The sequence below is a fragment of the Gasterosteus aculeatus genome, chromosome 3, assembly GCF_964276395.1.
Source record: "Gasterosteus aculeatus chromosome 3, fGasAcu3.hap1.1, whole genome shotgun sequence".
NCBI lineage: Eukaryota > Metazoa > Chordata > Actinopteri > Perciformes > Gasterosteidae > Gasterosteus > Gasterosteus aculeatus.
The window spans coordinates 14,880,128-14,899,070 of NC_135690.1; the positions used below are offsets into that span (position 1 = coordinate 14,880,128).

Here is an 18,943-nt window from a genome sequence, read left to right on the forward strand (position 1 = left end):
AACACGCGTTAGCCATAAAACAGGAAATGAGAGAAGACGTGTGTCTTTGGAACCAATGCCAAACACTACATATATATATAACATATAATTTATATAATATATAGTGTATATATACACACACTATAATATGGTTTGTGATCAATTATAGATACATTAAATTAATAGCTTTTTTTCTGTCAAGTCGACTGTAACTACTTTGAACTTTGCAAATAAAAAAAGAGAAAACTTTAAGATACAAACTGGAAGAATACTCCCTTATTATATCATAAATGTATTTAGAATTGATGTGGTGTATGAAAATGGCTATGAACCGGAATATATTTTAATATTCAAAGCATATCTGTAAATCATACATTGTTCTTTAGTAGGCCACTGACTTGGCTCTGGGCTGTTGTCTTCGCCACTTATTTTAAATGCAATCGTTTTAATCCATTCAGCAGGACTTTCTTCTGTACACTGAAGTCTTTACACATGAGCACCGGCCAGTACACCTGCAACGGTGTTCGGTTGATACAAGCAGGGAAACAGTCTGTAAATTATTCAACAGGTTATATCCATGGAATAAAATGTGGGGTTAGCTTATCCATTCATGCATGAATCGTACAGGCTATTGACGCAATCCCAGGGCGACCTTAGATTACCTTCGGATGCATTACATCTTTAGACGTGCTGGATTTGTTGATACTGACCCCGTTTTACGCCTATAAGAATTATTCCCAAGTCTCACACCTTTGTAGCTGCTATCAAAGTTGTGCTTTGCTGCGCACACTTTCTGATCTGTTGACACACACCCTGCAAAACGATGTAACCGCGGAGGACAGGTCTTAAATCGTGACAAAAGAACAGCGGTCTCTAGTCGACCCGCGCTTACAGCTGCAAAGGGCCAAGGCGTGAACTTCAGCTCTTGCCACCTTTTATTCATAACGAAAGCAGCGCCAATAGATGTGAATAGTAACTTGTAGGGGTGTAACGATTCATTTTAACAACGATTCGATTCGAATCGCGATTCATGGTTGCCGATTCGATTCATGGACGATCTGGGTTAATTTAGAACGATTCGATTCAATTCAGTGACTTGAAATCAATTCAGTAACTTTACTGGACAGTGCAGGCAAAGTTTCCGAGATCCCTGTTGTTTCTTGTAAGGAAATCAGGTTTAAATCAATTATGGATATTATAAACAAGCAAACAACAATTAATGTCAAATGTATTAACCTTTTATTTGAATCAAGTGCCATTTTCAATGTAAACATTCCACAATAATTACACAATGCTTGGATCAATTTACAGAACGCCAGATTTTCAACCACATTGTAGGGTCGCATGTCTTTACAGATAAACCTGGCAAGTGTTACTGTGATGTTGAGTTTGGTGCTGGCGAGGCCTGAGGTGTCAGCAGAGCTGGAGTTACCTGCTGCTGCTGCTGCAGCGGTGACGCTGCTAGAGGTGCCTGACTGTCGGCGTGTTGTGTTTTTTCTGTGTTTTTTTATTTAGCTTCTACATATTCTACAAACAGCGACCGAGTTATTTAGAACACCTCCGTGTTTGCAAAAGCCCAAATGTTTCCATGCGCTGGATCGATAAGTTGGTTTGTAAATGTCTTGCTCGCAGTCGTCTCCTTCACGCTGTGTTTTGTTGTTGTTCAGAGTTTATCACGGCTCCGGCTGCGTACTGATGACGTCGCAGACAGGCAGACTGAATCGAGTAACGTTTAACGTGTCTAAAGTGCTAAAAAACAAACAAACAAACACACATCCATACCGTTTTTGTACTTAAATCCAATGTGCGGTTTCCAAGTATCGATACAATTGAATAATTACCATTTCAATCGATTTGTAATCGATATATGTCGTCCGGAATGCCGATTTGCGGAGCACAGATCGATTCAGTTGGATCGCAACTAAAATCCATTAATAGATTCAGTGAATGAATCGTTACACCCCTGGTAACTTGCTAACAAATTCTGCATCCAAAGCCCTCTTAACCCCCTCCCACAAATAAACAGTGGCTTATTTCATCGCATCTGCTTAACCAACATGCAGGTAGAATCAACCAGATCGGGTATGTGGGAGGGAGTCAACACTACCGTTACCTTCTACCCCAGCTGCACGGCAAATTCCCGAGGTACAAATAAAGTAGTCATTTCTTCTCAGAACTCTCCCGAAACCTCTTCTAGAAGGGGCTCGCGATGGTCTTTTTCCTGCTTTTTAGCCACAGCAGAGCAGGCTTCTTGTTTTTTTTGTTTGTTGAACCGCTCTTAGTCTGGACTCTCGCCTGAAGGGTGTTGGTCTTGTTGGGATACCAAGAGACAACACCGCTCACAGGGTCACTGAGCCACTCAAACTCCTCCACCACGTTAAGGTGGCGGTTCATGGAGGAGATGACTATGTGTATGTGCATTTATGTGTATTTATGTGTACTTTTTGTGTATTTATGTGTATGACTATGTGTATGTGTATTTATGTGTACTTTTTGTGTATTTATGTGTATGACTATGTGTATGTGCATTTATGTGTACTTTTTGTGTATTTATGTGTATGACTATGTGTATGTGTATTTATGTGTACTTTTTGTGTACTTATGTGTATGACTATGTGTATGTGCATTTATGTGTATTTATGTGTACTTTTTGTGTATTTATGTGTATGACTATGTGTATGTGTATTTATGTGTACTTTTTGTGTACTTATGTGTATGACTATGTGTATGTGCATTTATGTGTATGTGTACTTATGTGTACGTGTGTGACTATGTGTGTATGTATATGTGTTTCTACTGGTGTTCATTCTGTGATGTTCAGTCTGTGATGTTCAGCCTGTGGTGTTCAGCCCTGGAAGGTCTTTTTCTCCTCACGGCCCTTCTTCTCTTCTTTTTCGGACCTCTTAGTCTCCTGGTCCTGCATTTTTTGCTTCATCTTGTCCATCTCTACCTGTCTTTCCTGCATTCTTCTTCCAAAGATGCCTCTCTTCTTCTTCTTCAAGTCCAGACAGATGTTTTCAAGAAGAGTGTTTTCGTCCTGCAACTGTTTCACCTTGGTGATGAGAATCTGATTTTCTTTGGCCATCTCCTCCATCTGTTGGAGTTTGAGGGATCTGTTCTCCTCTTGGTGCTTTTGTTTGTCAGCCATGCCATCCCTCCAGTCCGTTAGCAGTTTGTATTCTGCCTCCAGCTGGTGGTTGTTGGCCTGCTGCTTGTTCAACTTCTCCTCCAGAGCAAGGTTGTCGGAGTACAGTTGTGTTACTCTGGTCTCCGACATCTCTTGTTTGAGGTTCAGTTCTTTGCACACCCTTGTTTCCAGATCTTTGAATTTCTCTTCCTCGCTGATGAGCTGTTGTTCAGTCTCTCTCAGCTTATGTAAGATGCTTTCTTTCTCTTTGTTGACTTTCAGGGTCTCACTCAGCTTCTGGACCATCAGATTCTCAACCTCGGTGGCCATCTCCTGGTACTTTACCTGAAGGGCTTCCAGTGCCTGGTTCTGGATATTTTGGTCGGAAAGTTTGGCCTCATACTCTTGAACCATCCGCTCCTTCTCCTGGTGACTGATGAGCTGGACTTCAGCCATCTTTTCCTCCTGTACTCTCAGACGTTCCAGCAGGTGGAGGTTTTCGGACTGCATCTCTTCGTTGACTTTCAGGGTCTCACTGGTCTTCTGGCACATCGGGTTCTCAACCTCGGTGGCCATCCCCTGGTATTTTACCTGAAGGGCTTCCAGTGCCTCTTGTTTTAGGGCGATGTCTTGGTTGGTCTTTTTCTCCAGAACCTCGTACTTTCTTCGCCAGATCTCGTTGGTGACGAGTTCGTCTTTGGCGTCGGCGAGGCTCAGAGACAACTCCTCGTTCTTCTTGAAGAGATTAAGGTACTTGATGACTTGGTCGGCATGTTCGTCCTCATGCTCTTGAACCATCCGCTCCTTCTCTTGGTGACTGACGAGCTGTTCTTGGGCCATCTTTTCCTCCAGGGTCTTGATCCTCTTGTTGGCGGTCTGCAGACTCTTCTCCAGACGGGCGGTTGCCAATCTCCCATCTTTGATGACAAGGTAAAAACTGTTCTTCTCAATCTCAGCATCCGTCTTGAAGTACTCAAGGTCTTTCACAAGTTCGGTCAGACGGAAGACCTCCTCGTTGGCACGTGTGAGTGCCTGTTTCAGATGGTATGTTTTCGGTGGAGGGCCTGGGCCACACCGAGGGGCATCAGTCCCATATCTATGTCCGTTTCCTCGATTCATTGTATGAAGAATACGTGGTACAAGAATGGACTGCTGTTTTAAAATACTTTTCGTGGTCGTGAAAGACAAATGCAACTGATAACTTATATACTCACAAGATATCAACTGCTTGCTAACTCGGCTTGAAACGCAATGAAGAGATTGGGTTCCAAGAGCTCTTTATAACACTCTATGATGATGTCAGCACTCTATGATGAGGTCAACACTCTGATGAGGTCACTGAGATCAAAGCAGTTGCCATGGGAGCACCCCGTCGCCGCCCGGAAACGTTGCCATGGAAACCATTCCAGTAAAAGACAACAGCACTGCTTGTAGTTGTCTGGTTCTTCTAGGATTTTTGACCGTTTGAGAGGAGAGAGGAGAGAAATCAAGGATGCTGATATTTATCATGTCTTTTACTCATACAAATGAGCATGACAAATAATATTTCCTAAAACCTTGAATGGAGGTTGAATTATAAAACAATATTTATGGTTTTCTGGATTCTGGATGATAAGAATCATCACTTTGAGCGGAAAAAAATAAAAAAACAGCAGCTTTTTTTCAATCTTAGCTCCTGAAAGCTCGTTAAATGATTCTAATGTAACGGCGAGTCACGGCCGCAGCTCCACGCGGCTCACTCGCTGGCCACATCCATACGAGGGGCAGTGGAGATGAATTGGAGGGTAGAAGTAGCAGGTAAAAAGGGGAGGGCCACGACGCGCGGCAGCTAGCCGGCCATTATGCTAGCTTGTTTGCTGCTGGGTTACCCCTCCGTTTTTTATCTCACAGCCTACACTCGTCGGGGTTCTGACTGCCTGAATAGTATCCAAACCTTTAAGGCAGGGGTCTCAAACTCAAATCAGCTGCGGGCCAGATGCAGCCCACTTCAACTGAACGCGGGCCAGACTAGCGTCCGAACGGCATGGTCACCAATAACACAACTTAACACTCACTTTCAAAAGCAGTCATTGAACCCCACCCTGGGGGATCGGTCCGAATGAGACTACAACACTAGTCCTCCTTTAACTCAGCGGGGGAGACCTAAGGTCATGTGACCGTGGAATTCCTTTATAGCCAAACGTGAAGTTACTTGAATCGAAGCTGCGTAGTAATGGACGGAGACGCTCGTCGGTGACGTCAGATGCTTCATGTGTTGTTAGTGTGAGTCGTAAAGGAAAACTTTATTAAACGAGCGATGCTAACGGTTAGTCACATGATCACCTGCGCGAAAGAGGGCAGGAAACATTTCACCCTCCTGCTCTCTGCACCTCGGCCGACACACACGACCCGCCCCCATGTCAGTCACATGCATGCCACGTTCACTGGACAAGCACACAGTAGGAAACCAGAACATCATAACATGTCCCACACAGCAGCTGACAGTGGGGTTACAGTATAAAACTTGCGGGCCGCACTAACATTACACTTTCATATTAAGGATGGGGCCACAAAATATCGTCCCGAGGGCCGCAATTGGCCCGCGGGCCGCGAGTTTGAGACCCCTGCTTTAAGGTCAACTTGGCTAGCAAGGCTAATACAATTAGCACCGCTGAGTCACTCGATGGAGAAGCGTCAATGGTGGATACGCCCAACAATGGTGATGACATTGGAAATGAGCACGTTTCCCAGACAGCAAACAGTCATTGAAACAATGTTAAATCAACATCGCATTGTCAACACTAAGTCATTGAATCAACGTTGAATTCTGATGTTGATTCAACATCATTTTGCACCCTGATTTAATGTTGAAACAATGTTGATATCCTGTCCATAGATCAACGGAATTTCAATGGTATTTCAATTATCAGGAATATTGAAACAATGTTGAAATTTCAACTGAACTAAGGATCAACGTTATTTCAACGGAATTTCAATCTTTTTATATGTTAATTTTAAATGCCATAAATTAAATAGCCTGCTTTATCTACAGCCAGGATGTTAAGTAGGCTAATGGAACATTTGAAATCGGCCTATAAAACAATGAACACACCACACTATTTAAACACAAATTCATTCTCTGACGGCCGCATTATTTTGTCGTCCAGTCCCTCCTCTCCGGTCTGGCGCATAGACCTTTTGCACAGCTTGGGAAAAATTGAATTGGGTGACGGCAGCTGCCCCCATCTGCCGAGTAAGAGCATCTAAAACAAAAAAATAAAATCACAATGCAAAACAATTAGCATTTAAGAAAGGGTTTTGCACTGGATTGGGGTGCGGGATAGTAACGCCATCTCGATTTGTATTACGACGAGATGGTTGGCTTTTCCAGTTACAACTCGAGACAGTTCTGCATTGAATAATAAGGTAAGTCATGTATTCTTCTGTGGGTAACGTTAACGTTAGCGCTCAAACGTGCATGACATGACTTCTGTGCCCTTGGTGGTGGCTACGTAGTGCTAATCAGCCGTGATTTCTCAAAGGTTTGAGCGCACGGCGCCGCCAACAGGCTAGCTTGATGAACGTTACCGTTAGCGCTAGATGGAGCACACTGTTATTATGGTGTTTTCCGGCGGGCAGAAGAAATAGCGGTGACTGTAAAATAGATTTCCCGACACTATTAGCAATGGGTACCGAGTGACGTGTATTTTGAGCTAGCTATAAAAATAGACTGGACTCGGAGGTTTTGCTAACTGTAAAGAGAACCACGAAGTAGGCTAGCCTGCTTTTGAAAGATTTTAACACATTAGTAAAACAAAAATCTATTTCATGACTAACGTTAGCTGCAGCACTGCGTTGGTTACTACACTAATGATTATACTACAATGATCAGTCTAACGGTATTTGATTCATTCATATCGAACATTAAGCAAGCTTACCTGTAGCTACGCTTGTGCCAAGGGTCCAGAAATGAGCTTGTCTCGTGCAATACGTTGGTTTACCACCCGTTGATCTCCCGGTCAACCAAAAATCAATGGATTTTCAATCATAATCCCGGTCAACTATACATCGATGCATTATCAACTATGTTTCAACACATTCAGGGATTGCACTTTCAATCATAAAGATAACTATAGATCAATGTTGTTCCAATATTGTTTCCATCAAAATAACATCAGGTTTTCATCGATATGGTAATGGTGATTCAACGTTTATTTTGCATTGAAATTTCAATATCAACCATAATGATGATTTAGATGGAAAAACAATGTTTATTCAATGTTGGATTGCTGTCTGGGTTTAGGTTCACAGAGAGTCAAAACAGTCAGCTGTGCACAGCTTTAAACAACACAGGCCTAAAAAGTGCTTAAGACAGAGCTCAGATGAGTTTTAAGTGGTCAGTCAAGGTTGAGAGGTTAGGCCCCCTCGAGCTCTCCAGAGGTCGTGGACTCAAGAGAAGCAGCCACTTTGACCTGTGACCTTTCGAGACGCGGCCAGAGGTTCAGATTTTGAGGAGTGAGAGTTGCTCTGCGTCGGCTTACCGCACTTTGTCAGAGCACAAGTCGTTGCTAAGATCTGTGTGTGTGTGTGTGTGTGTGTGTGTGTGTTTGTGCCTGCGTACTCACTATCACTGCAACAGCACAAGATCATCCCATATTTTGAGAGCAGTTGGTTATAATGAAACAATGCGGCGCTGTTACATCAACAGTCCGTCCTTGTCCGTCAAACAAAGCTGACTCTAATTTGACGTATTACAAAAATGGCGTTCAGATGCCTTGTCGTCATTTTCTGACATTTCAACTTATACTATTAATTTAGTTTTCACTCCTCAGCTATGATAAGAACCAGCAGCCATCTATTTCCACACCACAAACCATAAATTACAGCCTGATCAATGGAGGGGCGCTTTCAGAAAGTGAGGGAAGGGCAATAGATCAGTGGTCCCCAACCACCGGGCTGCGGACCGGTACCGTTTGGTACCGGGCCGCACCACAGAAAGCTTATATATATATATTTTTTTTCTGAAAAATGTTTCATTTTGAAAATTGACTGGATTTTCTCCTAATTCCCTCCCACCCCCCCCCCCCCCGTCCCTCTGACATATTCCCCACACGTCACCAGGCGTTTTTCTTGTCCTTGTATCGTGCACGGCAGTTTCGCCGACCAGCAAACACAGAGCGCACGACTACTACCCCCCGTCGGTCGTTCCGCCAACCCCCCCCCGTCGGACCTTCTCGACCGGGCCGCGAAATATTGTCTGACATAAAACCGGTCCGTGAGGTAAAAAAGGTTGGGGACCACTGGAATAGATGACACAAGAGATACGGTTTATTAAAGAGCAGCAGGGAGAAGGTGGAGTTTGAAGTTATCCAGTCGGGGGAGGCCCCTGAGCCATTACAGTAGGTTATTATACCGCAGTCAAAGTGTTAAATAGACCAGTAACCTGCTCCTTGGCGGCTTTTATTGAAGCCAAGTGTAGTAAATAAATACATTAGGTTTGCAGCTACACAAGTGATGAGTCACTTTGCCGGTTGGGAGGGTTTTCAAAGCTGTCTTTGACTTCATGTTGAGGACAGTGTGGACATTTTTAGTTGTGGTATAATAGTAAAATAATACCGTATTTAAAGTGGATGAAAATCCTCCAACTGTGAGCGACTATGTAAAGATTCAGATCAGTAGCCACAAAAAAATCTGCTGAAAGTTGGATAGGAAACCGACATGCGGCAAACTACGCTCTCTGTTGAGGTAACACACTTCACAAAAGATGAGCGGAATATTTCTGCATTGCTGCGTATTCGCTCTGTGCATCGTGGACCCACCTGGGAGGCTGACAAAACCGCACTACAAACACCGATTGCTGTCAGCGCGCTCAGAATGAAAGGGGGACACATCAAAATACAAACGCTGCACGTACCAAATGTTTGGTACGCACCAGATCTCGATTGTCAACTACAGGTTGAGATCTTCACTGCAGTTATGCAACCAAACCCCAAAATCTAAATTATTCCGTTCATAGACACACCATTGACCGCTTAATCCTTAAAGGCACCGATTTAGTAAGATTACCCAGATTCATTATTCAGCTGTACTTTTGTCATTAAGAAACGTACATGTTCACATTATTCAAAAAGAAATTATTCCCAGTGTGTATATGTGCTTCACTAGATTTCATCAGTTAGAAAATTGTGTGGTTCATGGTCAAGACCTGGGCTTAACGGTCCCGTCCTACAAGAAGTACTCCTGGTTTGTCAAACTCACCAACAGTGCATCCAATCAGCAAAAAGTAGCATAGATTCCTAAAGCAGTGCACATAATTTCAGGTCACATACTTGAGATTTAGAGAAAAGACTAAACTCCTAATGTTGAGAAAGTTTTATTTATACAAAATCAGCCGCACACAGTCATTTCTTCTCAGAACTCTCCTGAAACCTCTTCTAGAAGCGGCTCGCGATGGTCTTTTTCCTGCTTTGAGCCACGGCAGAGCAGGCCTCTTGTTTTTTCACCGCAGGGATCCTTTCTGGGCGCCAGCAGATAATCGTACAGAAGCGCTGCCACCACACCGGCACACATTGGTCCGGCCCAGTACACCTGAAACCACCCACACACACATCCACGCTTCAACGGGGTCGCAGAACTTGTGTCAACGCGACCTGCGGCTCCCTGATGCATACCCAATGGTTATCAAAGGAGTCCTGTAGAATTGCAGGCCCAAAGGACTGAGCCGGGTTAATACCGCATCCCGTAAAGCTGATCTGTAAAGCACAGATCAGAAAACAACGGCACTCAGGCTAGAACGGAGGATGTAAATGCTTCGGTGTGCTTACCCCAGCAAGGTGCCCCAGTGGACCTTTTTGAGTTTCCAACGAGGAAACCAGCCTCCCATTCTCCTTTTTCTGAATTAGTTGAAGTACGCACTGTTTAAGTACATTTTAAATATGCTTTAAATGAAGAACAAACAGATACAAGTATTCTTGATTTTGACTTTTTATTGCATTTCTTAGTAGTACACTACATTTTGACCTGGGAAAGCGGCCGTGTTGCCGCGGCGCTCAAACAACCACTTCACTGAACTGTCGACCTGGACTGGATTGGCCTCCGACCGCGGGGCTTCTGAGGAGAAATGTTCAGATGGAGAGTTTACAGTAGCTCAGCGTGTGGGGAACATCGAACACGCGTTAGCCATAAAACAGGAAATGAGAGAAGACGTGTGTCTTTGGAACCAATGCCAAACACTACATATATATATAACATATAATTTATATAATATATAGTGTATATATACACACACTATAATATGGTTTGTGATCAATTATAGATACATTAAATTAATAGCTTTTTTTCTGTCAAGTCGACTGTAACTACTTTGAACTTTGCAAATAAAAAAAGAGAAAACTTTAAGATACAAACTGGAAGAATACTCCCTTATTATATCATAAATGTATTTAGAATTGATGTGGTGTATGAAAATGGCTATGAACCGGAATATATTTTAATATTCAAAGCATATCTGTAAATCATACATTGTTCTTTAGTAGGCCACTGACTTGGCTCTGGGCTGTTGTCTTCGCCACTTATTTTAAATGCAATCGTTTTAATCCATTCAGCAGGACTTTCTTCTGTACACTGAAGTCTTTACACATGAGCACCGGCCAGTACACCTGCAACGGTGTTCGGTTGATACAAGCAGGGAAACAGTCTGTAAATTATTCAACAGGTTATATCCATGGAATAAAATGTGGGGTTAGCTTATCCATTCATGCATGAATCGTACAGGCTATTGACGCAATCCCAGGGCGACCTTAGATTACCTTCGGATGCATTACATCTTTAGACGTGCTGGATTTGTTGATACTGACCCCGTTTTACGCCTATAAGAATTATTCCCAAGTCTCACACCTTTGTAGCTGCTATCAAAGTTGTGCTTTGCTGCGCACACTTTCTGATCTGTTGACACACACCCTGCAAAACGATGTAACCGCGGAGGACAGGTCTTAAATCGTGACAAAAGAACAGCGGTCTCTAGTCGACCCGCGCTTACAGCTGCAAAGGGCCAAGGCGTGAACTTCAGCTCTTGCCACCTTTTATTCATAACGAAAGCAGCGCCAATAGATGTGAATAGTAACTTGTAGGGGTGTAACGATTCATTTTAACAACGATTCGATTCGAATCGCGATTCATGGTTGCCGATTCGATTCATGGACGATCTGGGTTAATTTAGAACGATTCGATTCAATTCAGTGACTTGAAATCAATTCAGTAACTTTACTGGACAGTGCAGGCAAAGTTTCCGAGATCCCTGTTGTTTCTTGTAAGGAAATCAGGTTTAAATCAATTATGGATATTATAAACAAGCAAACAACAATTAATGTCAAATGTATTAACCTTTTATTTGAATCAAGTGCCATTTTCAATGTAAACATTCCACAATAATTACACAATGCTTGGATCAATTTACAGAACGCCAGATTTTCAACCACATTGTAGGGTCGCATGTCTTTACAGATAAACCTGGCAAGTGTTACTGTGATGTTGAGTTTGGTGCTGGCGAGGCCTGAGGTGTCAGCAGAGCTGGAGTTACCTGCTGCTGCTGCTGCAGCGGTGACGCTGCTAGAGGTGCCTGACTGTCGGCGTGTTGTGTTTTTTCTGTGTTTTTTTATTTAGCTTCTACATATTCTACAAACAGCGACCGAGTTATTTAGAACACCTCCGTGTTTGCAAAAGCCCAAATGTTTCCATGCGCTGGATCGATAAGTTGGTTTGTAAATGTCTTGCTCGCAGTCGTCTCCTTCACGCTGTGTTTTGTTGTTGTTCAGAGTTTATCACGGCTCCGGCTGCGTACTGATGACGTCGCAGACAGGCAGACTGAATCGAGTAACGTTTAACGTGTCTAAAGTGCTAAAAAACAAACAAACAAACACACATCCATACCGTTTTTGTACTTAAATCCAATGTGCGGTTTCCAAGTATCGATACAATTGAATAATTACCATTTCAATCGATTTGTAATCGATATATGTCGTCCGGAATGCCGATTTGCGGAGCACAGATCGATTCAGTTGGATCGCAACTAAAATCCATTAATAGATTCAGTGAATGAATCGTTACACCCCTGGTAACTTGCTAACAAATTCTGCATCCAAAGCCCTCTTAACCCCCTCCCACAAATAAACAGTGGCTTATTTCATCGCATCTGCTTAACCAACATGCAGGTAGAATCAACCAGATCGGGTATGTGGGAGGGAGTCAACACTACCGTTACCTTCTACCACAGCTGCACGGCAAATTCCCGAGGTACAAATAAAGTAGTCATTTCTTCTCAGAACTCTCCCGAAACCTCTTCTAGAAGGGGCTCGCGATGGTCTTTTTCCTGCTTTTTAGCCACAGCAGAGCAGGCTTCTTGTTTTTTTTGTTTGTTGAACCGCTCTTAGTCTGGACTCTCGCCTGAAGGGTGTTGGTCTTGTTGGGATACCAAGAGACAACACCGCTCACAGGGTCACTGAGCCACTCAAACTCCTCCACCACGTTAAGGTGGCGGTTCATGGAGGAGATGACTATGTGTATGTGCATTTATGTGTATTTATGTGTACTTTTTGTGTATTTATGTGTATGACTATGTGTATGTGTATTTATGTGTACTTTTTGTGTATTTATGTGTATGACTATGTGTATGTGCATTTATGTGTACTTTTTGTGTATTTATGTGTATGACTATGTGTATGTGCATTTATGTGTACTTTTTGTGTACTTATGTGTATGACTATGTGTATGTGCATTTATGTGTATTTATGTGTACTTTTTGTGTATTTATGTGTATGACTATGTGTATGTGTATTTATGTGTACTTTTTGTGTACTTATGTGTATGACTATGTGTATGTGCATTTATGTGTATGTGTACTTATGTGTACGTGTGTGACTATGTGTGTATGTATATGTGTTTCTACTGGTGTTCATTCTGTGATGTTCAGTCTGTGATGTTCAGCCTGTGGTGTTCAGCCCTGGAAGGTCTTTTTCTCCTCACGGCCCTTCTTCTCTTCTTTTTCGGACCTCTTAGTCTCCTGGTCCTGCATTTTTTGCTTCATCTTGTCCATCTCTACCTGTCTTTCCTGCATTCTTCTTCCAAAGATGCCTCTCTTCTTCTTCTTCAAGTCCAGACAGATGTTTTCAAGAAGAGTGTTTTCGTCCTGCAACTGTTTCACCTTGGTGATGAGAATCTGATTTTCTTTGGCCATCTCCTCCATCTGTTGGAGTTTGAGGGATCTGTTCTCCTCTTGGTGCTTTTGTTTGTCAGCCATGCCATCCCTCCAGTCCGTTAGCAGTTTGTATTCTGCCTCCAGCTGGTGGTTGTTGGCCTGCTGCTTGTTCAACTTCTCCTCCAGAGCAAGGTTGTCGGAGTACAGTTGTGTTACTCTGGTCTCCGACATCTCTTGTTTGAGGTTCAGTTCTTTGCACACCCTTGTTTCCAGATCTTTGAATTTCTCTTCCTCGCTGATGAGCTGTTGTTCAGTCTCTCTCAGCTTATGTAAGATGCTTTCTTTCTCTTTGTTGACTTTCAGGGTCTCACTCAGCTTCTGGACCATCAGATTCTCAACCTCGGTGGCCATCTCCTGGTACTTTACCTGAAGGGCTTCCAGTGCCTGGTTCTGGATATTTTGGTCGGAAAGTTTGGCCTCATACTCTTGAACCATCCGCTCCTTCTCCTGGTGACTGATGAGCTGGACTTCAGCCATCTTTTCCTCCTGTACTCTCAGACGTTCCAGCAGGTGGAGGTTTTCGGACTGCATCTCTTCGTTGACTTTCAGGGTCTCACTGGTCTTCTGGCACATCGGGTTCTCAACCTCGGTGGCCATCCCCTGGTATTTTACCTGAAGGGCTTCCAGTGCCTCTTGTTTTAGGGCGATGTCTTGGTTGGTCTTTTTCTCCAGAACCTCGTACTTTCTTCGCCAGATCTCGTTGGTGACGAGTTCGTCTTTGGCGTCGGCGAGGCTCAGAGACAACTCCTCGTTCTTCTTGAAGAGATTAAGGTACTTGATGACTTGGTCGGCATGTTCGTCCTCATGCTCTTGAACCATCCGCTCCTTCTCTTGGTGACTGACGAGCTGTTCTTGGGCCATCTTTTCCTCCAGGGTCTTGATCCTCTTGTTGGCGGTCTGCAGACTCTTCTCCAGACGGGCGGTTGCCAATCTCCCATCTTTGATGACAAGGTAAAAACTGTTCTTCTCAATCTCAGCATCCGTCTTGAAGTACTCAAGGTCTTTCACAAGTTCGGTCAGACGGAAGACCTCCTCGTTGGCACGTGTGAGTGCCTGTTTCAGATGGTATGTTTTCGGTGGAGGGCCTGGGCCACACCGAGGGGCATCAGTCCCATATCTATGTCCGTTTCCTCGATTCATTGTATGAAGAATACGTGGTACAAGAATGGACTGCTGTTTTAAAATACTTTTCGTGGTCGTGAAAGACAAATGCAACTGATAACTTATATACTCACAAGATATCAACTGCTTGCTAACTCGGCTTGAAACGCAATGAAGAGATTGGGTTCCAAGAGCTCTTTATAACACTCTATGATGATGTCAGCACTCTATGATGAGGTCAACACTCTGATGAGGTCACTGAGATCAAAGCAGTTGCCATGGGAGCACCCCGTCGCCGCCCGGAAACGTTGCCATGGAAACCATTCCAGTAAAAGACAACAGCACTGCTTGTAGTTGTCTGGTTCTTCTAGGATTTTTGACCGTTTGAGAGGAGAGAGGAGAGAAATCAAGGATGCTGATATTTATCATGTCTTTTACTCATACAAATGAGCATGACAAATAATATTTCCTAAAACCTTGAATGGAGGTTGAATTATAAAACAATATTTATGGTTTTCTGGATTCTGGATGATAAGAATCATCACTTTGAGCGGAAAAAAATAAAAAAACAGCAGCTTTTTTTCAATCTTAGCTCCTGAAAGCTCGTTAAATGATTCTAATGTAACGGCGAGTCACGGCCGCAGCTCCACGCGGCTCACTCGCTGGCCACATCCATACGAGGGGCAGTGGAGATGAATTGGAGGGTAGAAGTAGCAGGTAAAAAGGGGAGGGCCACGACGCGCGGCAGCTAGCCGGCCATTATGCTAGCTTGTTTGCTGCTGGGTTACCCCTCCGTTTTTTATCTCACAGCCTACACTCGTCGGGGTTCTGACTGCCTGAATAGTATCCAAACCTTTAAGGCAGGGGTCTCAAACTCAAATCAGCTGCGGGCCAGATGCAGCCCACTTCAACTGAACGCGGGCCAGACTAGCGTCCGAACGGCATGGTCACCAATAACACAACTTAACACTCACTTTCAAAAGCAGTCATTGAACCCCACCCTGGGGGATCGGTCCGAATGAGACTACAACACTAGTCCTCCTTTAACTCAGCGGGGGAGACCTAAGGTCATGTGACCGTGGAATTCCTTTATAGCCAAACGTGAAGTTACTTGAATCGAAGCTGCGTAGTAATGGACGGAGACGCTCGTCGGTGACGTCAGATGCTTCATGTGTTGTTAGTGTGAGTCGTAAAGGAAAACTTTATTAAACGAGCGATGCTAACGGTTAGTCACATGATCACCTGCGCGAAAGAGGGCAGGAAACATTTCACCCTCCTGCTCTCTGCACCTCGGCCGACACACACGACCCGCCCCCATGTCAGTCACATGCATGCCACGTTCACTGGACAAGCACACAGTAGGAAACCAGAACATCATAACATGTCCCACACAGCAGCTGACAGTGGGGTTACAGTATAAAACTTGCGGGCCGCACTAACATTACACTTTCATATTAAGGATGGGGCCACAAAATATCGTCCCGAGGGCCGCAATTGGCCCGCGGGCCGCGAGTTTGAGACCCCTGCTTTAAGGTCAACTTGGCTAGCAAGGCTAATACAATTAGCACCGCTGAGTCACTCGATGGAGAAGCGTCAATGGTGGATACGCCCAACAATGGTGATGACATTGGAAATGAGCACGTTTCCCAGACAGCAAACAGTCATTGAAACAATGTTAAATCAACATCGCATTGTCAACACTAAGTCATTGAATCAACGTTGAATTCTGATGTTGATTCAACATCATTTTGCACCCTGATTTAATGTTGAAACAATGTTGATATCCTGTCCATAGATCAACGGAATTTCAATGGTATTTCAATTATCAGGAATATTGAAACAATGTTGAAATTTCAACTGAACTAAGGATCAACGTTATTTCAACGGAATTTCAATCTTTTTATATGTTAATTTTAAATGCCATAAATTAAATAGCCTGCTTTATCTACAGCCAGGATGTTAAGTAGGCTAATGGAACATTTGAAATCGGCCTATAAAACAATGAACACACCACACTATTTAAACACAAATTCATTCTCTGACGGCCGCATTATTTTGTCGTCCAGTCCCTCCTCTCCGGTCTGGCGCATAGACCTTTTGCACAGCTTGGGAAAAATTGAATTGGGTGACGGCAGCTGCCCCCATCTGCCGAGTAAGAGCATCTAAAACAAAAAAATAAAATCACAATGCAAAACAATTAGCATTTAAGAAAGGGTTTTGCACTGGATTGGGGTGCGGGATAGTAACGCCATCTCGATTTGTATTACGACGAGATGGTTGGCTTTTCCAGTTACAACTCGAGACAGTTCTGCATTGAATAATAAGGTAAGTCATGTATTCTTCTGTGGGTAACGTTAACGTTAGCGCTCAAACGTGCATGACATGACTTCTGTGCCCTTGGTGGTGGCTACGTAGTGCTAATCAGCCGTGATTTCTCAAAGGTTTGAGCGCACGGCGCCGCCAACAGGCTAGCTTGATGAACGTTACCGTTAGCGCTAGATGGAGCACACTGTTATTATGGTGTTTTCCGGCGGGCAGAAGAAATAGCGGTGACTGTAAAATAGATTTCCCGACACTATTAGCAATGGGTACCGAGTGACGTGTATTTTGAGCTAGCTATAAAAATAGACTGGACTCGGAGGTTTTGCTAACTGTAAAGAGAACCACGAAGTAGGCTAGCCTGCTTTTGAAAGATTTTAACACATTAGTAAAACAAAAATCTATTTCATGACTAACGTTAGCTGCAGCACTGCGTTGGTTACTACACTAATGATTATACTACAATGATCAGTCTAACGGTATTTGATTCATTCATATCGAACATTAAGCAAGCTTACCTGTAGCTACGCTTGTGCCAAGGGTCCAGAAATGAGCTTGTCTCGTGCAATACGTTGGTTTACCACCCGTTGATCTCCCGGTCAACCAAAAATCAATGGATTTTCAATCATAATCCCGGTCAACTATACATCGATGCATTATCAACTATGTTTCAACACATTCAGGGATTGCACTTTCAATCATAAAGATAACTATAGATCAATGTTGTTCCAATATTGTTTCCATCAAAATAACATCAGGTTTTCATCGATATGGTAATGGTGATTCAACGTTTATTTTGCATTGAAATTTCAATATCAACCATAATGATGATTTAGATGGAAAAACAATGTTTATTCAATGTTGGATTGCTGTCTGGGTTTAGGTTCACAGAGAGTCAAAACAGTCAGCTGTGCACAGCTTTAAACAACACAGGCCTAAAAAGTGCTTAAGACAGAGCTCAGATGAGTTTTAAGTGGTCAGTCAAGGTTGAGAGGTTAGGCCCCCTCGAGCTCTCCAGAGGTCGTGGACTCAAGAGAAGCAGCCACTTTGACCTGTGACCTTTCGAGACGCGGCCAGAGGTTCAGATTTTGAGGAGTGAGAGTTGCTCTGCGTCGGCTTACCGCACTTTGTCAGAGCACAAGTCGTTGCTAAGATCTGTGTGTGTGTGTGTGTGTGTGTGTGTGTGTTTGTGCCTGCGTACTCACTATCACTGCAACAGCACAAGATCATCCCATATTTTGAGAGCAGTTGGTTATAATGAAACAATGCGGCGCTGTTACATCAACAGTCCGTCCTTGTCCGTCAAACAAAGCTGACTCTAATTTGACGTATTACAAAAATGGCGTTCAGATGCCTTGTCGTCATTTTCTGACATTTCAACTTATACTATTAATTTAGTTTTCACTCCTCAGCTATGATAAGAACCAGCAGCCATCTATTTCCACACCACAAACCATAAATTACAGCCTGATCAATGGAGGGGCGCTTTCAGAAAGTGAGGGAAGGGCAATAGATCAGTGGTCCCCAACCACCGGGCTGCGGACCGGTACCGTTTGGTACCGGGCCGCACCACAGAAAGCTTATATATATATATTTTTTTTCTGAAAAATGTTTCATTTTGAAAATTGACTGGATTTTCTCCTAATTCCCTCCCACCCCCCCCCCCCCCGTCCCTCTGACATATTCCCCACACGTCACCAGGCGTTTTTCTTGTCCTTGTATCGTGCACGGCAGTTTCGCCGACCAGCAAACACAGAGCGCACGACTACTACCCCCCGTCGGTCGTTCCGCCAACCCCCCCCCGTCGGACCTTCTCGACCGGGCCGCGAAATATTGTCTGACATAAAACCGGTCCGTGAGGTAAAAAAGGTTGGGGACCACTGGAATAGATGACACAAGAGATACGGTTTATTAAAGAGCAGCAGGGAGAAGGTGGAGTTTGAAGTTATCCAGTCGGGGGAGGCCCCTGAGCCATTACAGTAGGTTATTATACCGCAGTCAAAGTGTTAAATAGACCAGTAACCTGCTCCTTGGCGGCTTTTATTGAAGCCAAGTGTAGTAAATAAATACATTAGGTTTGCAGCTACACAAGTGATGAGTCACTTTGCCGGTTGGGAGGGTTTTCAAAGCTGTCTTTGACTTTATGTTGAGGACAGTGTGGACATTTTTAGTTGTGGTATAATAGT

At 43.7% G+C, this 18,943-nt stretch overlaps 2 protein-coding genes across 2 annotated transcripts; both read right to left on the minus strand.

Annotated features, from left to right (window-relative positions):
• Positions 1 to 2,380: 2,380 nt before the first annotated feature.
• LOC144405536 (uncharacterized) lies at positions 2,381 to 6,703 on the minus strand. Its single transcript, XM_078099603.1, has one exon. It carries the CDS (start codon positions 4,223 to 4,225, stop codon positions 2,825 to 2,827), a length of 1,401 nt encoding a protein of 466 aa, XP_077955729.1. The 5' UTR covers positions 4,226 to 6,703; the 3' UTR covers positions 2,381 to 2,824.
• Positions 6,704 to 12,632: 5,929 nt separating this feature from the next.
• On the minus strand, positions 12,633 to 16,955 carry LOC144405537 (uncharacterized). Its single transcript, XM_078099604.1, has one exon. It carries the CDS (start codon positions 14,475 to 14,477, stop codon positions 13,077 to 13,079), a length of 1,401 nt encoding a protein of 466 aa, XP_077955730.1. The 5' UTR covers positions 14,478 to 16,955; the 3' UTR covers positions 12,633 to 13,076.
• Positions 16,956 to 18,943: the final 1,988 nt, after the last annotated feature.

What these genes read in the sequence shown, in the direction of transcription:
- LOC144405536 (XM_078099603.1), bottom strand. Translation starts at nt 4,225, where the DNA reads ATGAATCGAGGAAACGGACATAGATATGGGACTGATGCCCCTCGGTGT.
- LOC144405537 (XM_078099604.1), bottom strand. Translation starts at nt 14,477, where the DNA reads ATGAATCGAGGAAACGGACATAGATATGGGACTGATGCCCCTCGGTGT.